At 56.1% G+C, this 21,313-nt stretch overlaps 3 protein-coding genes across 3 annotated transcripts; 1 reads left to right on the top strand and 2 right to left on the bottom strand.

Annotated features, from left to right (window-relative positions):
• Positions 1-7,536: 7,536 nt before the first annotated feature.
• Positions 7,537-14,764, top strand: LOC34622915 (Fanconi anemia group J protein homolog). The gene is made up of 9 exons (XM_026333950.1): positions 7,537-8,077; positions 8,678-8,805; positions 9,400-9,961; positions 10,013-10,259; positions 10,305-10,513; positions 11,029-11,905; positions 12,394-13,356; positions 13,525-13,785; positions 14,725-14,764. Exons 1-9 carry the CDS (start codon positions 7,537-7,539, stop codon positions 14,762-14,764), a joined length of 3,828 nt encoding a protein of 1,275 aa, XP_026189735.1.
• Positions 14,765-15,395: 631 nt separating this feature from the next.
• Positions 15,396-17,780, bottom strand: LOC34624420. The gene is made up of 5 exons (XM_026333949.1): positions 16,727-17,780; positions 16,393-16,575; positions 15,953-16,175; positions 15,671-15,734; positions 15,396-15,536 (listed from the first exon to the last, which is right to left on the bottom strand). Exons 1-5 carry the CDS (start codon positions 17,778-17,780, stop codon positions 15,396-15,398), a joined length of 1,665 nt encoding a protein of 554 aa, XP_026189734.1.
• Positions 17,781-19,144: 1,364 nt separating this feature from the next.
• LOC34622739 lies at positions 19,145-20,734 on the bottom strand. The gene is given in 1 exon segment (XM_022735883.2): positions 19,145-20,734. A coding segment is annotated over 1 exon segment (1,590 nt).
• Between the last annotated feature and the right edge of the window lie 579 nt (positions 20,735-21,313).

The following is a 21,313-nucleotide window of genomic DNA, read 5'->3' as shown; positions in this document are numbered from 1 at the left end:
AAGGGCGAAATTACCCCGACTCGCCATTTTATAGCAAGACAGAAATTCGCATTGAAAGCCTGTCAGGAGGGGCAGCAGGCAGCTAAAGCAGTGCTGTACAAGAGGCCTCTTTAGCCCATATCCAACCATCCCTTCAGAGAGCAGCTGCTAACCTTTCCAGTGAAGGCGGCATGGCGTGATGAAAGACAAATCGCACATCCGCTCGATCGATGCCAAGACCAAAGGCTACAGTGCAGCACACGACAAGAGGGGTTCCCTCGCTCCACTGGGTGGACACCTGCGAAGGCAGCAGCAGCAGCAGCAGCAGCAGCAGCAGCGCATGCATGTCAAGAGCGGCAGCACGCCTCCTTCTTTTTACAGGGGTGGAAAGGAAATAGACGCGAAGCAGGAGGAGCAGCAGCATTATCAGCATTAGTATTAGCAGAATTAGAATTAGCATTAGAACTAGCAGCATTAGCAGCATTAGAACTAGCAGCATTAGCAGCACTAGCATCATTAGCAGCATTGGCATTAGCAGCATTAGAACTAGTAGCATTAGCAGCATTAGAACTAGCAGCATTAGCAGCACTAGCATCATTAGCAGCATTGGCATTAGCAGCATTAGAACTAGCAGCATTAGCATCATTAGAACTAGCAGCATTAGCAGCATTAGAACTAGCAGCATTAGCAGCATTGGCATTAGCAGCATTAGAACTAGTAGCATTAGCAGCATTAGAACTAGCAGCATTAGAACTAGTAGCATTAGCAGCATTAGAACTAGCAGCATTAGCATCATTAGAACTAGCAGCATTAGCATCATTAGAACTAGCAGCATTAGTATTAGCAGAATTAGAATTAGCATTAGAACTGGCAGCATTAGCATCATTAGAACTAGCAGCATTAAAACTAGCAGCATTAGCATCATTAGAACTAGTAGCATTAGCAGCATTAGAACTAGCAGCATTAGCATCATTAGAACTAGCAGCATTAGCAGCATTAGAACTAGCAGCATTAGCATCATTAGCAGCACTAGCAGCATTGGCATTAGCAGCACTAGCACTAGTAGAGCATACCTTGAGCCGTTTTGCATGAGACAGTTTTGCGTGATACGGCACGGCTCTGACGCCTCTTTCCGAGAGCTGTTTGGCGAGAGTTTCGCAGTCTTTCGTGGAGAGGCAGTAGATAAGACCGCAGCAACCCTTGAGGGGAGGCTGCGTGACAGTGGCTGCGATGTATGCTACCGTTTCTTTGGTCTTGCGATGAACCTCGAGGAAGAGATTTGGTCTATCGCAGCTCATGCGGAAGGAGCACCACGCCGAGACACCCAAGAGGCTTTGAACGCGACGTTCGAGCTGCGGGGGATGCACATCAGCGGCAAACGTGTGTTGCACGCACATCCATGCGGCGAGGCATGTGAAGCCTCTCCCCCCGTCCTCGCATATCTCCTTCCCAGAAGGTGTGCAGCGCGGCACACAGGAGGAAAGCAAGCACTAACCACTTCGAGAGGCACGCATGCATGCAACAGGATAGCTGCGCTGCAGCGATTCGAGCACACAGAGAAGCAGCGGACCGCCAGCAAGACAGGCACAGCCACTTACCCACCCACCCCTTCCCTTCCTTCTGCCCCCCAATCGGAAACTTTGAATGCGGAGAGGGTAAAAAAACAGAGTTCACTCGGCTCAAACATGCGCTCAAAGGTGCCTCTAAAAACAGGGCCCGTGTGGAGGTCAAGAAGAGGCAAAAAGAGTCAGGGAGTATGTCGGAAGAAGCTGTTGATCGAGGGCGAGACAGAAGAAGGGAGGGGAAAAGGGATAGAAGAGAGCGCGCCGGCGCTACGCACTTCTGGAGTCGCTGAGGCTGTCAGCGCAAGGAGAGGGATACTTGGAAAACTCCGCTTGAGGGAGGAGATACACGTGTACTCCTCGCGAAAATCCTCTCCCCACTGAGACACCAAATGTGCCTGAAACAAACGGCAACCACATAAACGCGAAAGAAAGAAAGACTTCCTCAACGCAATTCCCTCCTTAACGCAATTCACTCCTTAACGCAATTCACCCCTTAACGCAATTCACCCCTTAACGCAATTCCCTCCTTAACGCAATTCACTCCTTAACGCAATTCACCCCTTAACGCAATTCACCCCTTAACGCAATTCACTCCTTAACGCAATTTACCCCTTAACGCAATTCACCCCTTAACGCAATTCACTCCTTAACGCAATTCACTCCTTAACGCAATTCACTCCTTAACGCAATTCACTCCTTAACGCAATTTACCCCTTAACGCAATTCACTCCTTAACGCAATTCACTCCTTGACGCAATTCACCCCTTAACGCAATTCACCCCTTAACGCAATTCACTCCTTGACGCAATTCACTCCTTAACGCAATTCACTCCTTAACGCAATTCACTCCTTATCGCCATTTACGCCTATAATAAGACCTCGCTAGTCTCCGCCTCCCTCCCTGCTTGTAGCTCCCCACCTAAGCCGAAAAGCTAGGAGCATCTGTACTCTACGTTCTCGCGCAGGCACTAACCTCATCTACTACGAAGAGACGGAGCAAGCGACGCTTGTTAAGCTCGTTCAATGCGTCAGAAAGCTTGCTGGAATGCACAAGCGTCTCAGCCGTTACCATCAACACCTGTGTCTCTGGAGCCTTGCTGCGCAGATCTGCGTATACTCGACGCACCTGTAAGAGCCGCAGGAAGACGCGAGTCGAGGCAGCAAGAAAAAACACAAAGACGGAAAAGTGCCACAAGAAAGGCAAACTTCGCAGGAGGTAGGGGACTAACAGGATACAGCAGCGCTACCCACGTCACCGGTACGCCTGGCAAGCAGCAGCACCAGCAAGCAGCAGCACCAGCAAGCAGCAACACCAGCAAGCAGCAACAACAGCAGTAGCATTAGCATTGCATCCTTCAGAAAACTCCTCGGAAGGCGTATAACAAGCAGCCAACCGAGCATCACAAACAGAGCATATCTCTGACTTCTGCCTTCGGGAGTGACGAGTCAAGCCGTGCGACTTTGAAACCTATGCGCTGCATGTGTTTTTGCTGGTCCTCCATCAACGCCAGCAAAGGCGACACTACCAGGCACACACCCCCTAACAGCAAGGCCGCTAGCTGGTAGCAAAGACTCTTGCCACATCCTGCAGAAGCAGCAGCAGCAGCAGCAGCAGCACAAGCAGAAGCTGTTGGGGCAGCACAGGAAGGAAGGAGAATAGTGCGGCAGCAGCAGCGGGAGCACCCGCGAAGCGTTTCTCTGCGAGAAGCCTTAGAAGTTTCGTCTTCTGAAGGCAGAGTGAAAACGGAGTTTACTCAAGAAACACTGGGAACAGTACTGCAACCAGCAGCCGCATCACGAAGAGTCTACCAGTGGGCATGACAACGAAGGTGTCTTTGCCACTGCATGCAGCGGAGAGGGCGGGTAGCTGTAGACCTCGTAGGCTAGCGTTTTTGAAAATCTGCGCGCAGAGGCATAAACAAAGCGTCGCAACACGGAGGCTCCGGGCGAGGCTTTGGATAAGGTTGGCTGATGCTAGAGGAGGTGAATAGAGGAGGCAGTGAAGCGGGGAGGAAGCATCAGCCCTCAGCGCGAGACAAGAGACAACCGAAGGCGTTGAAAGCTGCTGCACGAAGGGCCAGTCCTCCCTCCAGAGAGAGAGGCGCCTGAGACGCCTCGTTTTAGGAGAAAGAGGCCACGCAGGAGGCACTGAAGCGGGAAGGGAGCAGCAGCAGCATTCAGAAGAGGAGGCAGAAAGGAGAAATACGAAGTGCATGCACATGGAAGCGTGTCGTGAAGCAAGGGGGGCAAACCTGTCGATTGAGGGCGAGAGCTCTCTTAGCGAGAGGCGTCTCTGTAGAAAAAAAGTGATGTAAAGACGCGCTGTGTGTTTTCTTGAGAGACTCAAGGGAGAAGCTGGGAAGTGCCTTGGCTCCTTCACTCGTCCACCACTTGACGAATGAGGCGTATGCAGCTCCACAGAGACTGTTCGAGCAGCGCTCCACACTGCCTTGCGTTGAGGATGCAGAGACAGCTTCCTCGAGCTGCTGCTTTCTACGCCATGCGTTTGCTGCTGGTGCTGCTGTTGCTGCAGGCTGCTGTAGAGACATAGCGTCCACGGCATCTTCATCGGAGCTAAAGATCGTTTCGCAGTAACTGCTGCTGCTGCTGCTAGAGAGGAGGGGCTGGTGCGACGAATTCGCAGTAGACGATGCAGGAAGGCGCTCGCATGCCCATAGCAGCGTCGGATCTTCGTCCTCTTCTTCTTCCTCCTCCTCTAAAGATGTAGCACCTTCACTTTCCTCACCCTTCAAACTGCTGCAGGCGTCTTCTTCGCCTTCTTCCTCCTCTTTGTCAATGGCCTCTTCTTTTGCGCTGCTGCGTGCTGCTGGCGTTGCTGCTGGCGTTGCTGCTGGTGTTGCTGCCGTGCTCTTCCCTGCATTTGAAACTGGTGAAATGCATTGACTACCGAGCATACGCAGCGCTTTTTCTTCCGAACTTTCAGAGCCTGCCGCATCTTTAACCTTCGAGAGAGGGATGCACTGCTGCTCCACGTGCTGCTTCTGCTGCTGTTGATTTTTCTGCTGTTTCTGCAGCAGTAAGGCCATAAAGGCTGCAGTATCAGGCTCAGGCGCGCAACGAAGCAGTGGCAGAAGCGCCTTCACGGCTTGCTGAGCACTTTGCATTGCCCTCTCCAACGCTAAAGAATCTTCCATCTTCTCTGTGCCTCGTGTATGGCATGCTTCCTCAGTTTCTATCGGGCAAAAACAGCCGTCAGAAAGGCGCTGCTGCTTCTCCTTCTCCAGCAGCAGCCGAACCAACCGGCAGAGCCGACCAACAGCATTGTAGGCTGCCTCTTCAAGTGGTCTACTGCTGCAGCTTCTGCTTCTTCTGCTGCTGCTTCTGCTGCTGCTTTGAGAGCTTCGAATGCTCTCCTGAAAAGAAACCTCGCGGGAGGCTTTGACTGCCATGCTTTCGCTAGTGGCCACGTTGGAGAGAGCGCTGCTGGTGGTGGTGGTGGTAAAACGTGTTTCTGTTGTTATTGAAGTGTTGGTGGTGGTGGTTGTGTGGTGGTTGTTGCTGGTGGTGGTGGTGGAGGTCGGGGGGGAGGAGGCATCGCTGTTACTGCTGTCGCTTAAAACTTCAGGACGGCGAAGTCGGAGACGCTTCTTTTGCGCGATCTCCTCTGCAGGATCGTGATACGCCGAAGAACGCTTCTGCTGCTGTGTTTGCTGCTGTATTTGCTGCTTTTGCTGCTCTTCTTCTTCATGCGGACTGACATGCGTTGTGGTGGCTGCTGTAGAAGGCGTCTGCGTCAGCGTCGGTGCTGTCAAGCACGCTGCAGCAGTTGCAGATGCGGAGGCTCCGCAGACCGCTTCTCCACTTCTGCGGTGGCGCTGAGTACAGTCTTCAATGTCATCTTCGCTGCTGCTGCTGCTGCAACAACACACCAACCTGCTGGAAGAGGCGGCAGGAGCATGAGCAGCAACTGCATCAGCGGCAGAAGGCCGTCCCTTTAGCTGGGGGGGAAAAAGTTTACGCGTATGAGCGTCTGCTGCCGTCAGAAGCTGCTGCGGAGGCTGCATCGAAAGCCGCTGAAAACGTGTGATAGACACAGCAGCCAGGCTGCTGCTCTTTCGACCGCTTCCCCCATTTGCTGTCTTTTCTCCGCCCGCTACACTTGCTGGACGGCTGCGATGCAGTTGCTGCAGCACAACCATGGCCAGAAGGTTTGAATTTTCAACATCAGCAACAAAGCTGGTGCTGCATCTTTTCCCGCGTCTCTCGCCTTTGCTGGTGTTGCATTTGCTCGTACTACGCTTCCTCCTCCTGCTGTTGCCGTTGCTGCTGTTTTGTTGCCGTTGCTGCTGTTTTGTTGCCGCTGCTGCTGCTGTTTCTGCTGCTGACGATGATATTGATGACGATGATGATGATGACGATGATAATGATGATGATGATGCTAATAATGATGATGATGATGATGATGATGATCCTGATGATGATCCTGATGATGCTTATGATGATCCAGAACTCGTTGGTATCCTAGCTGAGAGTTCAAGGGGGTGGCGGCTACGGCAGCGATAGCAGCAGCGATGCCAAAGATAGCAGCAGCAGCAGCAGCAGCCGTGATTTATAACCTCTTCAAATGCGCAAAAAGGGGAGGGAGGGCCTCTAGGTGCTTCTGGTGTGACTGCTGCTGCTGACTTCGCGGATGCTGCTGTGTCTGTCGCAGCAGCATGTGCGACAACACGGGCTTTGGCCTTCCCTACCTATCGCCATGTGCAAAACATAGAAACTTTCAAGTTATCGCAGAGTTTTACAGCGGAGGGTCTGAAGAGCCGTGGAAGCAGCTGAGAGGGCCCAAGAACAAACAACAACCCCACCCTTCTTGTAGGGGCCCCATGGCGGCCTCCATGGGGGCCCCGTACGCCTTCGGCGGGCCCCCCCTAAAATCCATGACCCGAAGAGCGGCGCTATATCAGAAGCTTTTTCAGCTGCCGAACTGGCGAATTTCGTCGCTTCGCCGTGCAGGGGATGCCTCCTTCCCGAAGAGGGAGGGCCCCCTGTAGGCGGGATGCAAAACATCACCAGCAACTGCAGCAAGCGCGAAGGGGAGAAGGAGGGATTGCTGCTGCCAGTGCTTTTCACGGGAAAACGGCGCACTGCCCCCTGGGGCCCTAGGGGCCCCCCGTTTGTTGCACTACCCCCGAAGGCAGAAGTTGAGTCGCAGCAGCAGCAGCAGCAGCAGCAGCAGCAGCAGCAGCAGCACGGCGGGGTCCAAGGGGAGCAGCGAGGGAAACGCCAGGGCAAGGAAGTTCATGGATTCGTGGGAAAGAAGCATCTCAAGCAGCAGCAAGAAGAAGAGGAGCAGCGGCAAGAAGAGGAGCAGCAGCCGAAGAGCTCCGCGGCGTTGGAGGAGACTCCTCCCCACGATTTGCGAATCAAGGAAGAACGAGAGGACGAGCAGCAGCAACAGCAGCAGCGCTTGCAGTTGCAGCTTGCAGAAGATGTCGCTGCTTGCTGCCACAATATGGTGGAGGGGCTTCAGGGGCCCCGTCTTTTTGTTGCGAGCGTCGATCTGCTCGCCGAGCAGCTCGCGTTGCTGCAAGTAAGAGCTGACATTCGTGCTGCTGCTGCGGCTGCCTCTGCTGCCCGTGCTGCTGCTGCTTTTCCAAGCAGCAGCAGCACGGGCGGCAGCACAGGCAGCAGCGAAAAGAGCAGCAGCAGCAGCACGGGCGGCAGCACAGGCAGCAGCGAAAAGAGCAGCAGCAGCAGCACGGGCGGCAGCACAGGCAGCAGCGAAAACAGCAGCAGCAGCAGTACGGGCGGCAGCACAGGCAGCAGCGAAAACAGCAGCAGCAGCAGTACGGGCGGCAGCACAGGCAGCAGCGAAAACAGCAGCAGCAGCAGTACAGGCAGCAGCGAAAAGAGCAGCAGCAGCAGTACAGGCGACCTGTCGTTAGATGGAGCAGAGGCAGAGAGAAGCTGCTCCATGCGAGGGCGTGTCACGAATGCGATCTTAGCGTCAGATTTCAAGGAGTTCAGCAGCGAGATGCATCCCCGACTCTCTGTAAAGGCGGAGCGGCGAGCAGTCGCTCCAACGGAAACGAGGCTGGCGTTCACCCCCAATACGTCAAGCGGCAAGGCTTTGCATGCAAAAGACAGCAGCCGCTTCGGAGGGGCAGACACTACGCAGCAGGCTGTCTCGCATCCTTTATTTGCGAAGAGTGCCACTGCAGAGGCAGAGAGTGGCAGCCAGCCTGAAGGGGGGAAGAAAGGCTATACTTGCAGCGACGGCAGCGGCTTTTCCTGCTATGAAACAGCGCGAGGCAATGTCACCAGCAGCTTTCCCTCTTCGCGGGTAGTAGAAGTGCGTCTAAGCAGCAGCAGCGACGGCGCAAATGAGAGCTTCAGGAGGGGCCCCTTGGCTTTGCCCCCTTTGGCTGGAGAGAGGATTCAACGTGTGCTGCATCTCTCGGGAGTCGCCATCCCTTTTCATCACGCAAACGTCCTTCTGCCGCAGCAGCAAATCATGGAACGCCTCGTTGCCGCGTGCATGCAGCAGAGGCATGCTATTCTGGAAGCCCCAACAGGCATGCGACTTACTTGCCTGCCGCTGAGAAGTGCTGGATGCAGCCTCTCTGTAGATATAAGTTACGGCGAGCTGTCTGCTCTTTTTGCTGGCTTTTTCTCTGCTGAGGGCAGAGGAAACGTCGGTGACGGTGACCAAAGATACAGCTGCAAAGGCTGTGTTTCTCATTCTCTCTCCCTCTCTTTCCATTGATCTCTCTCTCTCTCTTTCCATCGATCCTTCTCTCTTTATCACTGCGAGTCTCGCATTGAAGCGCAGCGACAGTCCCTTGAAGGGGCCTCTTACCGCGTCTGCCCTCCTTCTCTCACCTCCCTGTCCATGCATCTTCGTGATTTTGCCGTAACTCTCCCTTCTGCTGCTTCTCTCTCTTCCTGTGTCTCGCTTTCTAAACCGCTCCTAGCCTGGCGCCATGCGTCCACTTGTCGAGAAGCCGCGTCCGTGCATGCCTCTCTCTCTGCCCTCCAGGCTTCTGGCCGCAAAAATCTGCTGCTGCTGCTGTGCTGCTGCTTCTGTGCTGCTGCTGCTGCATGCCCACGCCCCCATAAGGCGTGCTGCTCTCGCTGATGCTGTCGCTATGTAGTGCAGCTGCCTGTGTGTGCAGGAACAGGGAAAACGGCTGCGTTGCTGTGTGGATCGCTGGCTTGGCAACGCTTTGAGTACCACCGCACGCGCGTTCGAGGCAGCTGCCCAATTCTCTACTTGACACGCACCCACAAGCAGGGAACGCAGGTGTGCAGGCCCCTGCATGCTTTCTAAAAGTCTGCCGCCCCTCTTCTGCTGCCGTCGGAAAGCCTTAAAGCTGCCTTCTTGCCTCTCTTTTCATTATGCCCCCTTCGCTGCTCTCTCCAGCTCCTGGTTGCGCATTGCGTGCCTCGGAGAAGTCAACACGTCGTGGCATTTCCCCCATCTGCCCTTGTTGCTCTGACCCTCTTTTTCCGAGAAGAGAAAAGGGAAGCAGCAACCTTAGAAGGAGGCAGCTATGAGAAGGCAGAGTGCTTTGGCGCGTGTGCTTCAGCTCCATCCATGCCTCTTCCTGCGTCTCCTCTCCCGCATACTTCCGTAGCCTCTCTCACCGGGTCATCTCTGTGTGTCTGCTAATGCATGCATCTAATTTAAAAACATTCATGTGGATGTATGTAGGTACATCCACATATAAATGCATCTACAAATACATCCATATATAAATATCTATACGTAGTAATTTATGTACCTCTGCACATACGGTGTACGTACACCCGAAATTTCGGGCACTCGCCGTGCATGCTGACATGGCTGCCTTGCGAAGGCCTGCTGGAGGGTGTGTTTTTCTGTGAATTTGTTCAGGTTATTGCTGAGCTGCGGAGAAGCCCCTTTCGTGCTCGCGCCGTCCATTTAGCTTCACGAGAGCACCTCTGCTCGTTCCTCTGTTCTAGGGAGGTCGCTAAGGCAGCAGCAGGAGGAGAAGCAGACGTCGCGGCTGGTGCAGAAGGAGGCGAAGAAGACCCTTCTTCCGTCGCTGCGTCAGCTGTCAGCGGTGTGGACTGTCGCACTGCTGCGCGGCTCGTGGAAAGGTTGCGGAGGCGGCAAAGCGGGGAACTGCGCAGTTGTGCTTACCTTGTGTCTGCTCCTTCGGCGGCTTCAGACAAGGAGCAGAAAGGGCGTCACGTAGACAGCCACGCGTGGATGCAAAAAGGGCCTTGCATTCTGAATCTTCGTGGGCTCTCGAAGCAGCAGCAGCGACAAGAGCAGCAGCTGCTGCGCGCTGTAAAAGCGAAGCAGCTCGACCTGCTCGCTGCTGCACGCGCGGCGCCGCTGCCTCCTTCTTTGGGGGGGGCCAGTCGAAGCTTCTCGGCAGAAATAATTGCAGCAGATGTGCATGCAGAGACAGGAGCCGAGATCTCGGGAAGCGAGAAGACCGAGCCAGCTGCAAAGACAGCCGCAGAGGCTGCGGGAGGAGGAGGCACTGCTGGAATGAGTTGGATCTGTCCTCATTACGTTCGCCTCTCTGATCCTTCATATGCCGCGCAGCTGGCAGCCAGCGCCTTCCCCCCCGTGGCGTTTTCTGCACTCGAACCGCATGCACCGACGGCAACGCCAGAGGCTGCTGCTGCAGCGGCAGCAAGCGCAACAGCAGCTGAGGCGCTTGAGGCCAAACGCAGGGGCGCCTGTGCCTGCAGCAGCAACAAGAACAGCAACAACAACGCGTATAGCAGCAGCAACAGCACTGAGAACACGCTCAGCAATCAGAGCGAAGGCGTGCTCGACATAGAAGGGCTTTCCGCACTTGCGGCTACCTGCGGTCGCAAAAGCAGCTCCAGTTGCGGCTATCCTGTTGGGGGATGCGCGTATTACAGCAGCCAGGCGCTAGCTCAAGGGGCTGACATCGTTATTTGCCCGTATGCTTTCGTCTTTGACCCAGGAGTCGCTAGGAGGACTAAAATCAAAGCGCTCCTTCCAGGTATGTTTCCTGCCATTGCACCTCTTGCGGCATCGCCTAGGGAGAATCCGTCATGAATCTTGCTGAACGCTTCCCGAAACCATCATGAAATCTTTCTAATGCCATCATGAAATCTTTCTAAAACCATCATGAAATATCCACGAAACCATCATGAAATCTTTCTAATGCCATCATGAAATATCCATGAAACCATCATGAAATCTTTCTAAAACCATTATGCAATATCCACGAAACCATCATGAAATCTTTCTAAAACCATCATGAAATCTTTCTAAAACCATCATGGAATATCCCCGAAACCATCATGAAAAATCTTTACGAACCAATCATGAAATCTTCCTAAATCCTTCTTGAAACCACCGTGAATTTTTTTTTGAACTTTTTCTGGGACCATTTATTCGCATGGCACACGTTCAGTGCGGGTTTCACTGCGTTGTGTGCCGCCACTACCCCCCGCTACAAGACGGTACCCCGCACTGTTGCGCCTGCCGCTAGCATGCGTGAGGGTGCTGCAGGCAGTGTTGTCATAGTGGATGAGGCGCACAACATTGAAGATATCTGCAGGGATATAGGAAGCATTGACATATCAGTAGAGCAGCTGCAGCAACTGCACCGCTGGCTTGTGTCGCTGCAGCAGCTCCTCCTATCGCCCTTAGCCGCAGGAGCTGCGGTAAGGGGAGACACCCGTCTGCAACAGTTGTTGCAGCGGCTGGCACTTCACGCAGGGCGTCTTGCGACTCCCATCTCGAGGCTTCTGGATGCAGCAACCGAAGCGGCGAAGAATCAGCAGCTGCTGCGCCGGGTGCTGCAGCAGCAGCAGCACGCGATTCGCGAGGAGCTTCAGCGGAAAAGCAGAGGCAGCAAAGAGACTTCCCGCAGCAGCGGAGGCAGAGGCACAAGTGCAGCGGCAGCTGCAGAGGAGCCTGTGGTGTCTATTGAGCTTTTAGGGTGGGGAGGCGGGGGAACGCCTGAGGGAGCAAAGGCGTTTGCTGCAGTAGCAGGGGTAGAATCAGAGGAAGTCGCAGGCGCGCTTTCAGAAAGTATGGAAAACTTGGCTCTGAGCAGCGGCGAGGCAGCAGAAACCGCTGGCATCGTTCCCTTGACGCCAGGAGAAAGTCTGCAGCAGCTCGAGCAGCTCGTCTTCTGCCTCTCGCTTGTTGCCAGGCACCCCGCCGCGTATACGGCATCCCTCCGCCTTTCAGTAGACAAAGCCTTTCTCGCGAATGTTTTTGCTTCCGCGCACCAGCAGCAGAAACGCGAAGCAGACGCCCTGCCAAGGATTTCCATCCACATATGGCTGCTCTTGCCAGCTGTTGTCTTCTCCCGCGTAGCAGAAACTGCCAGATCCGTGATTCTTGCCTCCGGCACTCTCGCTCCCTTCGATTCGTTTGCGTATGTTGTTGCTATGGTTCGCTTCTGCGAGAGTTACCTGCAGTGGCAAGATGCTTCTGGGTGTAGCTCGTGGTTGCTTCTGTGTGTAGCTCGTGGTTGCTTCTGTGTGTAGCTCGCGGTTGCTTGAGTGTGTAGCTCGTGGTTGCTTCTGTGTGTAGCTCGTGGTTGCTTGAGTGTGTAGCTCGCGGTTGCTTGAGTGTGTAGCTCGTGGTTGCTTCTGTGTGTAGCTCGCGGTTGCTTCTGTGTGTAGCTCGTGGTTGCTTGAGTGTGTAGCTCGCGGTCGCTTCTGTCTGCTGACGATGGCGGCTTTTTTTAAGCGCGGAAAGGGGGGGAGAGAAGAAGAAGGCAGGGAGAAGAGGAGGGGATATGGCGAGAAAGCGGGGTAGAAAGGGTGTCGATACGCTGTCGTGACAAAGGGCCCTACCGCTGCCACTCTTTGCTGCGGCTGTGTGTGTGGGGGTGTGCTGCCTCCGTGGCGCTGTCTGCAGATCTGAGTTAGGATCGGCTTTCGCGAAGCGTTTGTTAGGACCGCCCTTAGAGGCGCAGCATGTCATTAGCCATAAGCAGCTGTCGCTGATTGCTGTGGGTGCCATGCCCCTTGCCACAGCCGCAGAACCCTTGGCAACTCCAGCTGTAACGACAGCCGCTACGGCGGAGCGACTACGGCTACTGCAGCAGCAGCAGCAGCACCTTCATAGGATCCGATTCAGAGAGCTGCGATGCCAAGCTTCGAATCTTCGAGATCCTGCCTTCTTTGCCGATCTGGGGAGAACCGTTGCACGGCTGCTCCAGTGTATTCCAGGAGGCGTGCTGCTTTTCCTCCCTAGCTACGCTTTGCTGCAGCAGGCACAGCGCCTGTGGCAACGCGAACCTATGTGGCAGCAGCAGCAGCAGCAGCAGCAGCAGCAGCAGCAGCAGCAGCAGCAGCAGCAGCAGCAGCAGAAGCAGCAGTGGCAGAAGCAGCTGCAGTGGAAGGAGGAACCTCATCGGCGGCAGCGCAAGAAGGCGATCTGGGATGTTTTCGTGGATCTGAAGCTGCACGTGTTTGTCGAGTCGCAGGCTTCTGCTGCCGCCACCGACTTGCTGCAAAAACAATTTGTCTCCGCTGTTCATACAGCTGGGCACGCCTTGCTGCTAGCCGTTTATCGGGGGAAGCTGAGTGAAGGCCTCTCCTTCAACGACAACCTCTGCAGGGGGGTCCTGTGTGTGGGGTTGCCTTTTCCTTCCTTGGGAGATCCTAAGGTTGTTAAGAAGAGGGAGTTCAACGACGCCTGTCTTGCAAGGAGCCTCAAGCAGCAACAGCAGCAGCAGCAACTGCAGCAGCAGCAGCAGCAAAGTCTGCACAAGCCGCGGGGAATCCCGCCTTTGCAGCTTATCAGCGGATCCAGGTGGTACACTACGCAGGCATTTAGAGCTCTCAATCAAGCAGCAGGTCGATGCATTCGACACTTGTGAGTCGTGTTTTGTACGTACACCCGGCTGCTGCCCCTGAGTCGCCTCGTCTGCCGCCGCAAGCACACGCTTGCGAAAGACGCTTCTTGCTGCGTTTGCTGTCACCGATCGTGCATGCGCGGCTTCCTGCTGCTGCTGCCGCTGCTGCCCTCGTCGCTGTTTCTCAGGGGAGACTATGGCGTGGTGGTGCTGCTGGAGAGCAGACATTCCGCCTGCTGCAAAGACCTCTGTCGATGGCTAAAGCCTCACCTCACTTTCGAGAGCTCTCTCTGGCCTTTGCTGCTGCGCCTACACCACCACTTCGAGGGGGCGGCTGCCGCTGCCGCTGCCGCTGCTGCGGTGACGGCAGCGCACGCTGACGGCGCGAATCACGACACCCCTTCAACAGCACTTGCTGCTCATCGCGCTCTGCCCGGTAGCGCTCTCTGGCTTCAGCCTTCGCAGCAGCTCCTCGTTTCCAAGCAGGAGCAGCAGGAGAGGGCGCAGCAGATGCCACCGGTCGGGGTAGAGCAGCATCAACAACCTCAACAGCTGCAGCAACAACCTCAACAGCTGCAGCAACAACCTCAACAGCTGCAGCAACAACCTCAACAGCTGCAGCAACAACCTCAACAGCTGCAGCAACAACTTCAACAGCTGCAGCAACAACCTCAACAGCTGCAGCAACAACCTCAACAGCAGCATCAACAACCTCAACAGCTGCAGCAACAACCTCAACAGCTGCAGCAACAACCTCAACAGCTGCAGCAACAACTCGGGCCGCTGGAGAAGGCTGAGAGGCCGCAGCAGCAGCAGAAGCAGCAGCAGCAGAAGCAGCAGCAGCAGCAGCAGCTACGACAACAAAGCCAGGTCCATGCGGCGGCGTATTCGCGGGTTCATCTGCAGCGTATGTGCTTTTCACAGCCAACGCAGCAGCATCAAGTCAAGGTCGATTGTGCCTCGGCGGCAGGCATAGTGCAACAACAGCGGCAGCAGCGCATCTGTACTGCGCCACCAAGTAAGCTGCAGCTGCAGCAGCCCCCTGCAGCATATCAACAGCTCCCTGCGCCCATCAGCAGCAGCATTTCCCAAGAAGCAGCAACAGAAGCAACAACACACACCGAGGCAGACGACTGGCTGTCGAAGGAAGAAACTGAGGATTTGCTCTCCGTTTTCGACTGAGGCTCGCACTGCACCCGAGACGAACGGCTCGTGCAAAAGGATCAGCACTCAGAATCGCCGATCTCTCAATGCTTTGCAGCCCGCATGAGGAGCACCTAGTTCAGCGCAGTTTCCCTCCCGTTACGGCAGTTACATATGCCCTCCAAACCGGTCCTGTATATATATATATATATGTGTATGTATATATGTATGCCTTGCCTGGCAAGGGTTAACAAGTGTAAGGGAGGTTATGGCGCATCACGGTAAGAAGAGCAGCGCACAGCAGCACGCGGGAGTAGGTACAGTGGAGAGAGGAAGAGAGCACCAGAAGTCTTGCAGAGTCGGCAGGATGAAGCCAGAACTTGAATAGCACTAGCACAAAGCTGCACGGGGGAAAAAGCAGGGGTGGGGGTAGGGGGGTAGCAGCGCAAGAGCTGAGGGGGGGGAAGGGGGGCAGAGGCCTCTAAAGAGGCTCATGACGAAAAGAGAGCTAAACGACCTCGAAGGGGAGTAACAGCGTATCGCAGAAATACTGGAAGGTACTGTATGTAACGAAGCGCTTGGTGGGTTTTAGCTGCCATTGATGAGACTGCTGCTAAAATTTTTGTAAGGCATTAGAAGGCCTTACAAAAATTGCGACCCAGAGAAGCAGCACCACACTTTTGAGGGGTGGCATCCTCCGTAACAAAATGTATAGGCCACCCCACTTCTTAAAAAGCAGCAGCGAAAAGGCGAATTCTTGTTGAGACGCAGCTGGCTGTGGCGCCGCATCCCACACAGGCTCTTGTGCGGGGGGATGTGAATCCGCAGCACATGTGTCAGGCTTTGCTAACAGTTTCGGCTGTCTTAGAGCCTTGCCTGGTAGCAGCGGCAGCACGACGTGTGGGTATGTAGCGCTTCATGTGGAAGACACGCAGATTTTTTTGCTGCTGCTGATGCGCAGCTGCCGCGGGGCCAAGACAAACTCTTCGAGAAAACGCCAGTAGTCATTTGCCACTGCCGCGTCGTTATGGCGGTGGCTGCGTGACAGACGAAACACCTGCAGCAACAGCAGCAGACAAGACGGCCAGTAAGGAGCGCTGCGACGTCATCCAAAACGAGGTTTTGCAAGCACCCAGCAGCCACACGCACACTGCGCCTCCTCTGAACGAGCACAGTTCACCCGCTGCTTACTCTGATATTCCACTGGAGAACTTCTGGAGGAATGGCATCTTCATCATACGCAAAGAGTGCGCCCCTTCGCGGAAGCAGGAAGAGCGGAAAGCAGCACACCCCGCGCACGCAGATGCAGCAACGAGAGCAGCCGCAACAAACAGGCTTGCAGGAGGAGTGCGGCTGCAGCACCTGCAACTGCTGCACCCAAGCAGGAGGCGGGCAGAGGGAAATTCGACCGAAACATTCTGTAGCGAATAGAGATCTGCAGCGGGGTTCAGAGGCGTAGCCACAACCACCTACCGGAATGACTGAAAGAGCTCAACCCATCCCTGAAACGGCCATTCATTGAATTGCCACTTTGTTTTTTCCGCGCTGCCGCCTCCTAAAAAGACCCCAACGACGGAGGCCCAGTCCTTCTGCGTGAACTTTGGGGTGTACGTACACTCCAGAGCTTTGAAGGTGTACTCCTTGTTGCGGATCCGGCGCTTGATCGACACGCCTTCCGCCGAGACGGGGATTCCAGCTGCGTGACGCACACAGAAACGACGCAAAGGCGCGCGCTGCCTGCAGACGCAGAATCGCTGCAACTGCTGCGGCTGTTTACGCGGCGCTGAGAGCCGTGGCAGTACTGCGGGGAAGCACAGCAAAGCGGCTGTTGCCGCCTTCCCGCGATGGCAAGCGGGATGACGCCACGCGCGACAGCAACTCCGCAGCCAGCAGAACGACTGGGAATACCTTACCTGCAACGGCATCCTTGTGAGCTTGTCGAGGATCAACAAAAGTACCACCCTCCAGGAAGGCCTTTGCGTTGTCTCTCGTAAGGAGACACCCGGAGCCGCTCGCCGCCAGCGAGGGGAGCAACAGCAAAGGTCGCCGCTTCAGGTGTACGCACACCTCGTCCAGCACGCAGAAACGCGGAGCAGCTGCAGCACATACCGCCTCGCAGCAGTCAAACGCTGAGCCAGCGCTAGCTACTACCCGATTCTGCTTTCTCTAGGCAATTTTTTAAAAAAAGATACACATCCCGTCCAACGCTTTCTCCATCACTCTCAACAAAAGGCAGCAGCTCCTCACATGAGGGCCCTCGAGGCACTCCCCGGTGCTCGGCAGCTCCGCAATTCAGTCGCTTCTGCTGCTGTTGCCTTGCAGCTGAGGCCGTTCCCGCTGCGAAATCCCCAGCAGCAGCATTAGCAGCAGCAGCAGCAGCAGCAGCAGCAGCAGCAGCAGCTCTTTGGGAGTTGAACGTCTTGTAAGAAAAGGCGTCGAGGGGCCGCTTGGCTCTCCTGGCTTTTTCAACGGCCACCAACTCCCCCAAGACATCTCCAAAATTAACTCCCCGTGTCAGCACCGCAGCAGCGCGTGCATGCAGAGGGCGTTGCAGCCGCAGAAGATGCAGGCTGCAGCTGTCGTCGCTGACATTCGTTTTCTCCGCTTCGACAGGCCCCCAGAGCGAGAGATCCGCCTCCCCGTCGAACCACTGAGGCAACACCCAGTGCTGCCTCCCCTGCTGCGCAGCCGCGGCTGCCGCAGCAGCGGCAGCAGCTGTATCCAGGGAGCTCTGGGCGTCTTCATCTCCAGGCAAGCGGATCGGAAGAGAGGGGTCCAACGGAAAAAGCGGCTGCTTGTGCGCCGCCAGAAGGGCTGCAGCCTCTGCTGCAGCCGTCTCTTGAGCTGTCGCAGCAGCTGCTGCTGCTGCTGAAGCAGTCGGAGGACTGCCCGCTGCAGCAGCCTCGCCAGCAGTCGTGGAACGAGGCAACGGTCCAGAGATGGCATGCAAGATCTTAGGGCGCTCAAGAACGTTGATGTAGCGATGCCCTTTCTCCGTGATGGCTAAGTAGTTGTACGCCTCCTTGGGGGTAGAGAGCAGGAGCCAGAGATCAGCGACCGTGTAGGCCTCCCTCTTGCGGCTTGCGATGCCTGAAGGAGCTCCCGCATCGATGTAGCAGTTTCGCTTCTGCAGCACTAGACGCTCCACGCCACCCACTTGTTGCAGCATGCAACTGTCAACGCCGTCCTCGTAGGCGGCCCTTAAAAGAGCCAGGGGGTTCAAGCAGCGCTCTGCGCCGCTGTCGCTGCTGCTGAGTTCAGCGGGGGCGGATGAACGGCTTCTCGCTGTTGAGGCAGACATCGCCGGAAGAAGGGAGATTTCACGCGGAAACAACGTGCGTGAGAATGAAGGATGGATAGCGCCTCGGCCGCCGCTCTCTCTCTCGCTGCTGCTGGCAATGCACGCTGCAGCAGCCTCGCTGTGAAGCTGTCGCAGCCGCTCGCTCCAGCAGCAACAGCCGCGCGCGGCAGCTTGCTCGCCTGAGACTGCTCGCCTTCCTTGAGTTCGCACAAATCCCTCGCGGGAAGCGCTTTTTCCAGCAAGTAGGAGAGAGGCGGCCCCTCCGCAAGAAGACGCAACGACGAAGAGACGCCAAACGCGGCACCACAACGCAAGGGAAAATGGCGCAAAAAGCCATATACCAGCAGACCTCCCTCTCCAGTTCTGCATGCAAGACCCCTTGCACACACCCCGGCCTGCGTATGCCGCTCTCCCTCGCTTTTTTATGACTTATATTCTAGTTTTGTAGTTTTTTGGTGCTTTTCTTGCGTAAAAATTCGCGCCAGCGGCACACGCGCAGCTTTTTGGCAGGGCATGCACCCAACGGGCTGGGCCCCTCCCTGGGGGGGCCCCCGATTTTCGGCCGGTGGGGCCCCCAAAATGCCACCACCCCTTTCGTCGCAGACAGAGTCCGCAAGGGGCCCCCTTCTACACACTATTCCTTCGGGAGCGTCTCACAGGAGTTCCGAAGCGGGTGACACCCCTACCGGGGGTGTCATGACACCTGCCCATTGGAAAAGAGAGAAGAGGGGCCCCTCCCCTCCCTTTTAAGTGTGAATGCCTAAAATTCTCCTGGGATTGAGGCAAAAGCGAGCCGAAACAACAGGAGGTGTGAGCCTCCTGCCCCAGCGGTACGGCGATTGGCTTTTAAAAAAGCCGATAAAGCGCAGTAGTTCAACAAAAGGCGCTAAGCGGGGTTCAAATGCCCCTTTACTAGGAGTGCGCGCGAAGCGACTGAAACCGAGCAACTGTAAAGGAAGAGAGACACCGAGCACATGCTGGTCTCTCTATTGCCTCCCTTTACCCCTGTGCAACCCTCCCCCTTTCCTCGCTTCGTCTTTCGTAGCACCTTTGTTGGTTCTGGAATACTAAATCTGAACGTCTCCTACGACCCCCCTCCCCCCGCTTCTCCCCCCGCCCCGCCCTTCCTGCCAGACCACCCCCAACCCATCCTGTTACATTCCACGCCTCTGTAGTCTCTGCAGCCGTCAATTCTTGACGGTGCATCTGCGTGGATGTGCTTTCTCGCCATCGAGAGCCTGCGCATTTTGAGATCCTCCATCGCCCTATAACGGCGTGGAGCTTCTCGCTGGAGGCGCTGCCGCTTGTGCAGCAGCTGCATGCATGGCCAAGGGCCCTAAAGGGGGTGTGGATCCTCGGTAGCCTCAAGGATACTCCTTGAGTTGCATGCTGTTGAGCACCACGCGCCTGATCGCTGGCGTCGTGAGCGCTGCGGCAACCCGTTCCTTGTCGTTCAACTGTTTCGCGAGCGACTCTGCCGACTCGTGCGCACAAACGCTCAACCACAAAGACAGCCGGGGAGCTACAAAGGGGAGGGGCCCCCAGGCTCCTCCCTCCGCAGCAGCTGCTACTGCCGCCGACGAATCGGAGGCTCCCGCCCCTCCGTTAAGAGCTAGTGCTGCTGCATCGCCACAAGCGAAGTCTAAGGCTAAACGGGCACGCACTAACAAGCCCAACATGGAAGCAAAAGAACAGCGAGGATTCGTGGGATGCACGCAGACTACGACGCAACAGCATCGACACCCTGGATCGCAACCTTCGACCTCCTCCTCACGGCTGCCATGACTGCTGTTGCCGGCAGCGCAGTCGAAGTTTTCGTGACCGCTTCCGTTGCTGCTGCGACAGCGCGTGCAACAATTGACGCAGTCCGCTTCCCTCCACGGTTCCGTGAACGGAGCTCGCGCTCGAGCACAGCCGTCGGCGCTGCTGTGAATCGGGCAGGTGGCTGTACACCTGACCACGATGAGCTCCGGCAGAACGACTTCCAGCTCCTCCAGCGTCTGCGCTGGAAACTCGGGGTCACGTAGATCTCTAATGGAGTCAAAGATTTCTGCCGCGAAGGCGGCACAGCGTCCACACCCCCCCATTCGCCTCCCCCGCTCCCTTCCTCCCGAGCGGCGCCGCGAGCGAAGCGCTCACTCCCAGACCCCCTAGCTCGAAATGCGGATCTGGAAGGCACAGCTGGGAGGTCTGGAGGCTTCCGCAGTGACTGTACACTCGAGCCCTAAGGCGGCAAGGGCCCCCCTGATGGCTCCACAGACAAACGCGACGTGAAGTTGCGGCTGAGTGGCAGCAGTCCTCAGCAGCTCCTCTTCGTGCTGCTGCTGAATGGCGTCGCAGCCTTTCCGCACCCCTGCAGTCGCAGGCGGCAGGGAGGCTGCTAGGGGATGGACGCGCCGGAGCCACGGCAAGCTCGCGTCATGCACTACGTAGCCGCCCCTTCGGTTCGTTTGCAGCCGATCCGCCTGCTTCTGGAACAGAAAGTGCCACAGGTCCTTGCACACGAACTTCACGCACTCCCGCTGCTCGGGCATGCGACAGCACTTCAGAGTCAGCCGCTCCGCCACTCGGCTGCCCACGCGGAAGCCGCCGCTCTGAAGAAGCGGCAACGCAGCAGCGGCTGCTGCGGCTGCTGCGGCAGTAGCTCCCGCTGTTGCGCGCCCACGGGAGGAGGCGGAGTCTGCTGAAGCCTCGGGAGCCGCCCAATAGGGGCTGCACCGACGGAGAGTATACAGAAGCAGCTCCTGATGCAAGAGCGTCACGCCAGTGCTGCTCACTTCGTGGATCGGGGGGACTGCAATTGCAGCGGCTGCTATCCCCGCTGAGGTGGGAGAGGAAACAGACGCCACCGGCTGTTGCTGGTGCTGCGGTGTATGACGGCCCTCGCCTCCTATCGTTCGGGCGCTTGACGAGGAAGGCGCGGGGGGAATAGCTGCTGTCGCGCCATCCTCCATCTTACGCGTGTTCTTCGCTTGTTATTACCTCTTGTGCACGCTCCAATTAGCAAGCGATCCTAAAATTCCATCTGAAACATGCGGTCGCCCCGTGTGGCCATGAGATTGGCGGGCAAGCACTGCGCAACCTGTACAGAGGAGGTGCTAATGCTTGAGGCGTCGGCGGAAGCTGCATGCGCGATGAAGTTCTAGGGGGAGAAAAGACAAATAAAGGAAATAGGCTCATGTCTTTGTGCTTGAAGTTCATAAGGTTCTTGAAAAACCTGTGCAAACAGCTCTACGCAGCAGCGAGGCTGACGCACCGAGAAACCTGCACAGCATAGCCCGCAGCGCGCTGAGTCGTCCCGAAACAAAATTGTACTGTCCTCTTATTTATATAAGTGTTTAGGCTCAGAATGATGTTACTATACTTCTATGAAAAACACGTTACTGTGCGTGTGTAAAGGCTAGGCACCCGGGTTTCCATTGGGTTGCGGCTGTCATTGCCTGTCGGGGGAGCTTCGGGCGATTTACTAACTGCGTACAAATAGGAGAAAAACACCTTCTCTCTAGGCATCGGGAAACCTTGCTTTTGGCGCT

Source organism: Cyclospora cayetanensis, unplaced genomic scaffold (genome assembly GCF_002999335.1).
Source record: "Cyclospora cayetanensis isolate NF1_C8 unplaced genomic scaffold, CcayRef3 CcayRef3_contig_33, whole genome shotgun sequence".
Taxonomy (NCBI): domain Eukaryota; phylum Apicomplexa; class Conoidasida; order Eucoccidiorida; family Eimeriidae; genus Cyclospora; species Cyclospora cayetanensis.
This window is presented reverse-complemented; position numbering and strand designations above follow the sequence as displayed.

Coding starts and splice junctions, on each gene's coding strand:
- LOC34624420 (XM_026333949.1), bottom strand. CDS start 17,780: ATGTCTGCCTCAACAGCGAGAAGCCGTTCATCCGCCCCCGCTGAACTC. Junction 16,576..16,726: donor AGTGCCTCGAGGGCCCTCAT/GTGAGGAGCTGC, acceptor TATGTGCTGCAG/CTGCTCCGCGTTTCTGCGTG. Junction 15,735..15,952: donor GAGCTCTTTCAGTCATTCCG/GTAGGTGGTTGT, acceptor GCTTCCGCGAAG/GGGCGCACTCTTTGCGTATG.
- LOC34622915 (XM_026333950.1), top strand. CDS start 7,537: ATGCATCCCCGACTCTCTGTAAAGGCGGAGCGGCGAGCAGTCGCTCCA. Junction 10,260..10,304: donor AAGAACAGCAACAACAACGC/GTATAGCAGCAG, acceptor CAGCAATCAGAG/CGAAGGCGTGCTCGACATAG. Junction 13,357..13,524: donor GGTCGATGCATTCGACACTT/GTGAGTCGTGTT, acceptor GCTGTTTCTCAG/GGGAGACTATGGCGTGGTGG.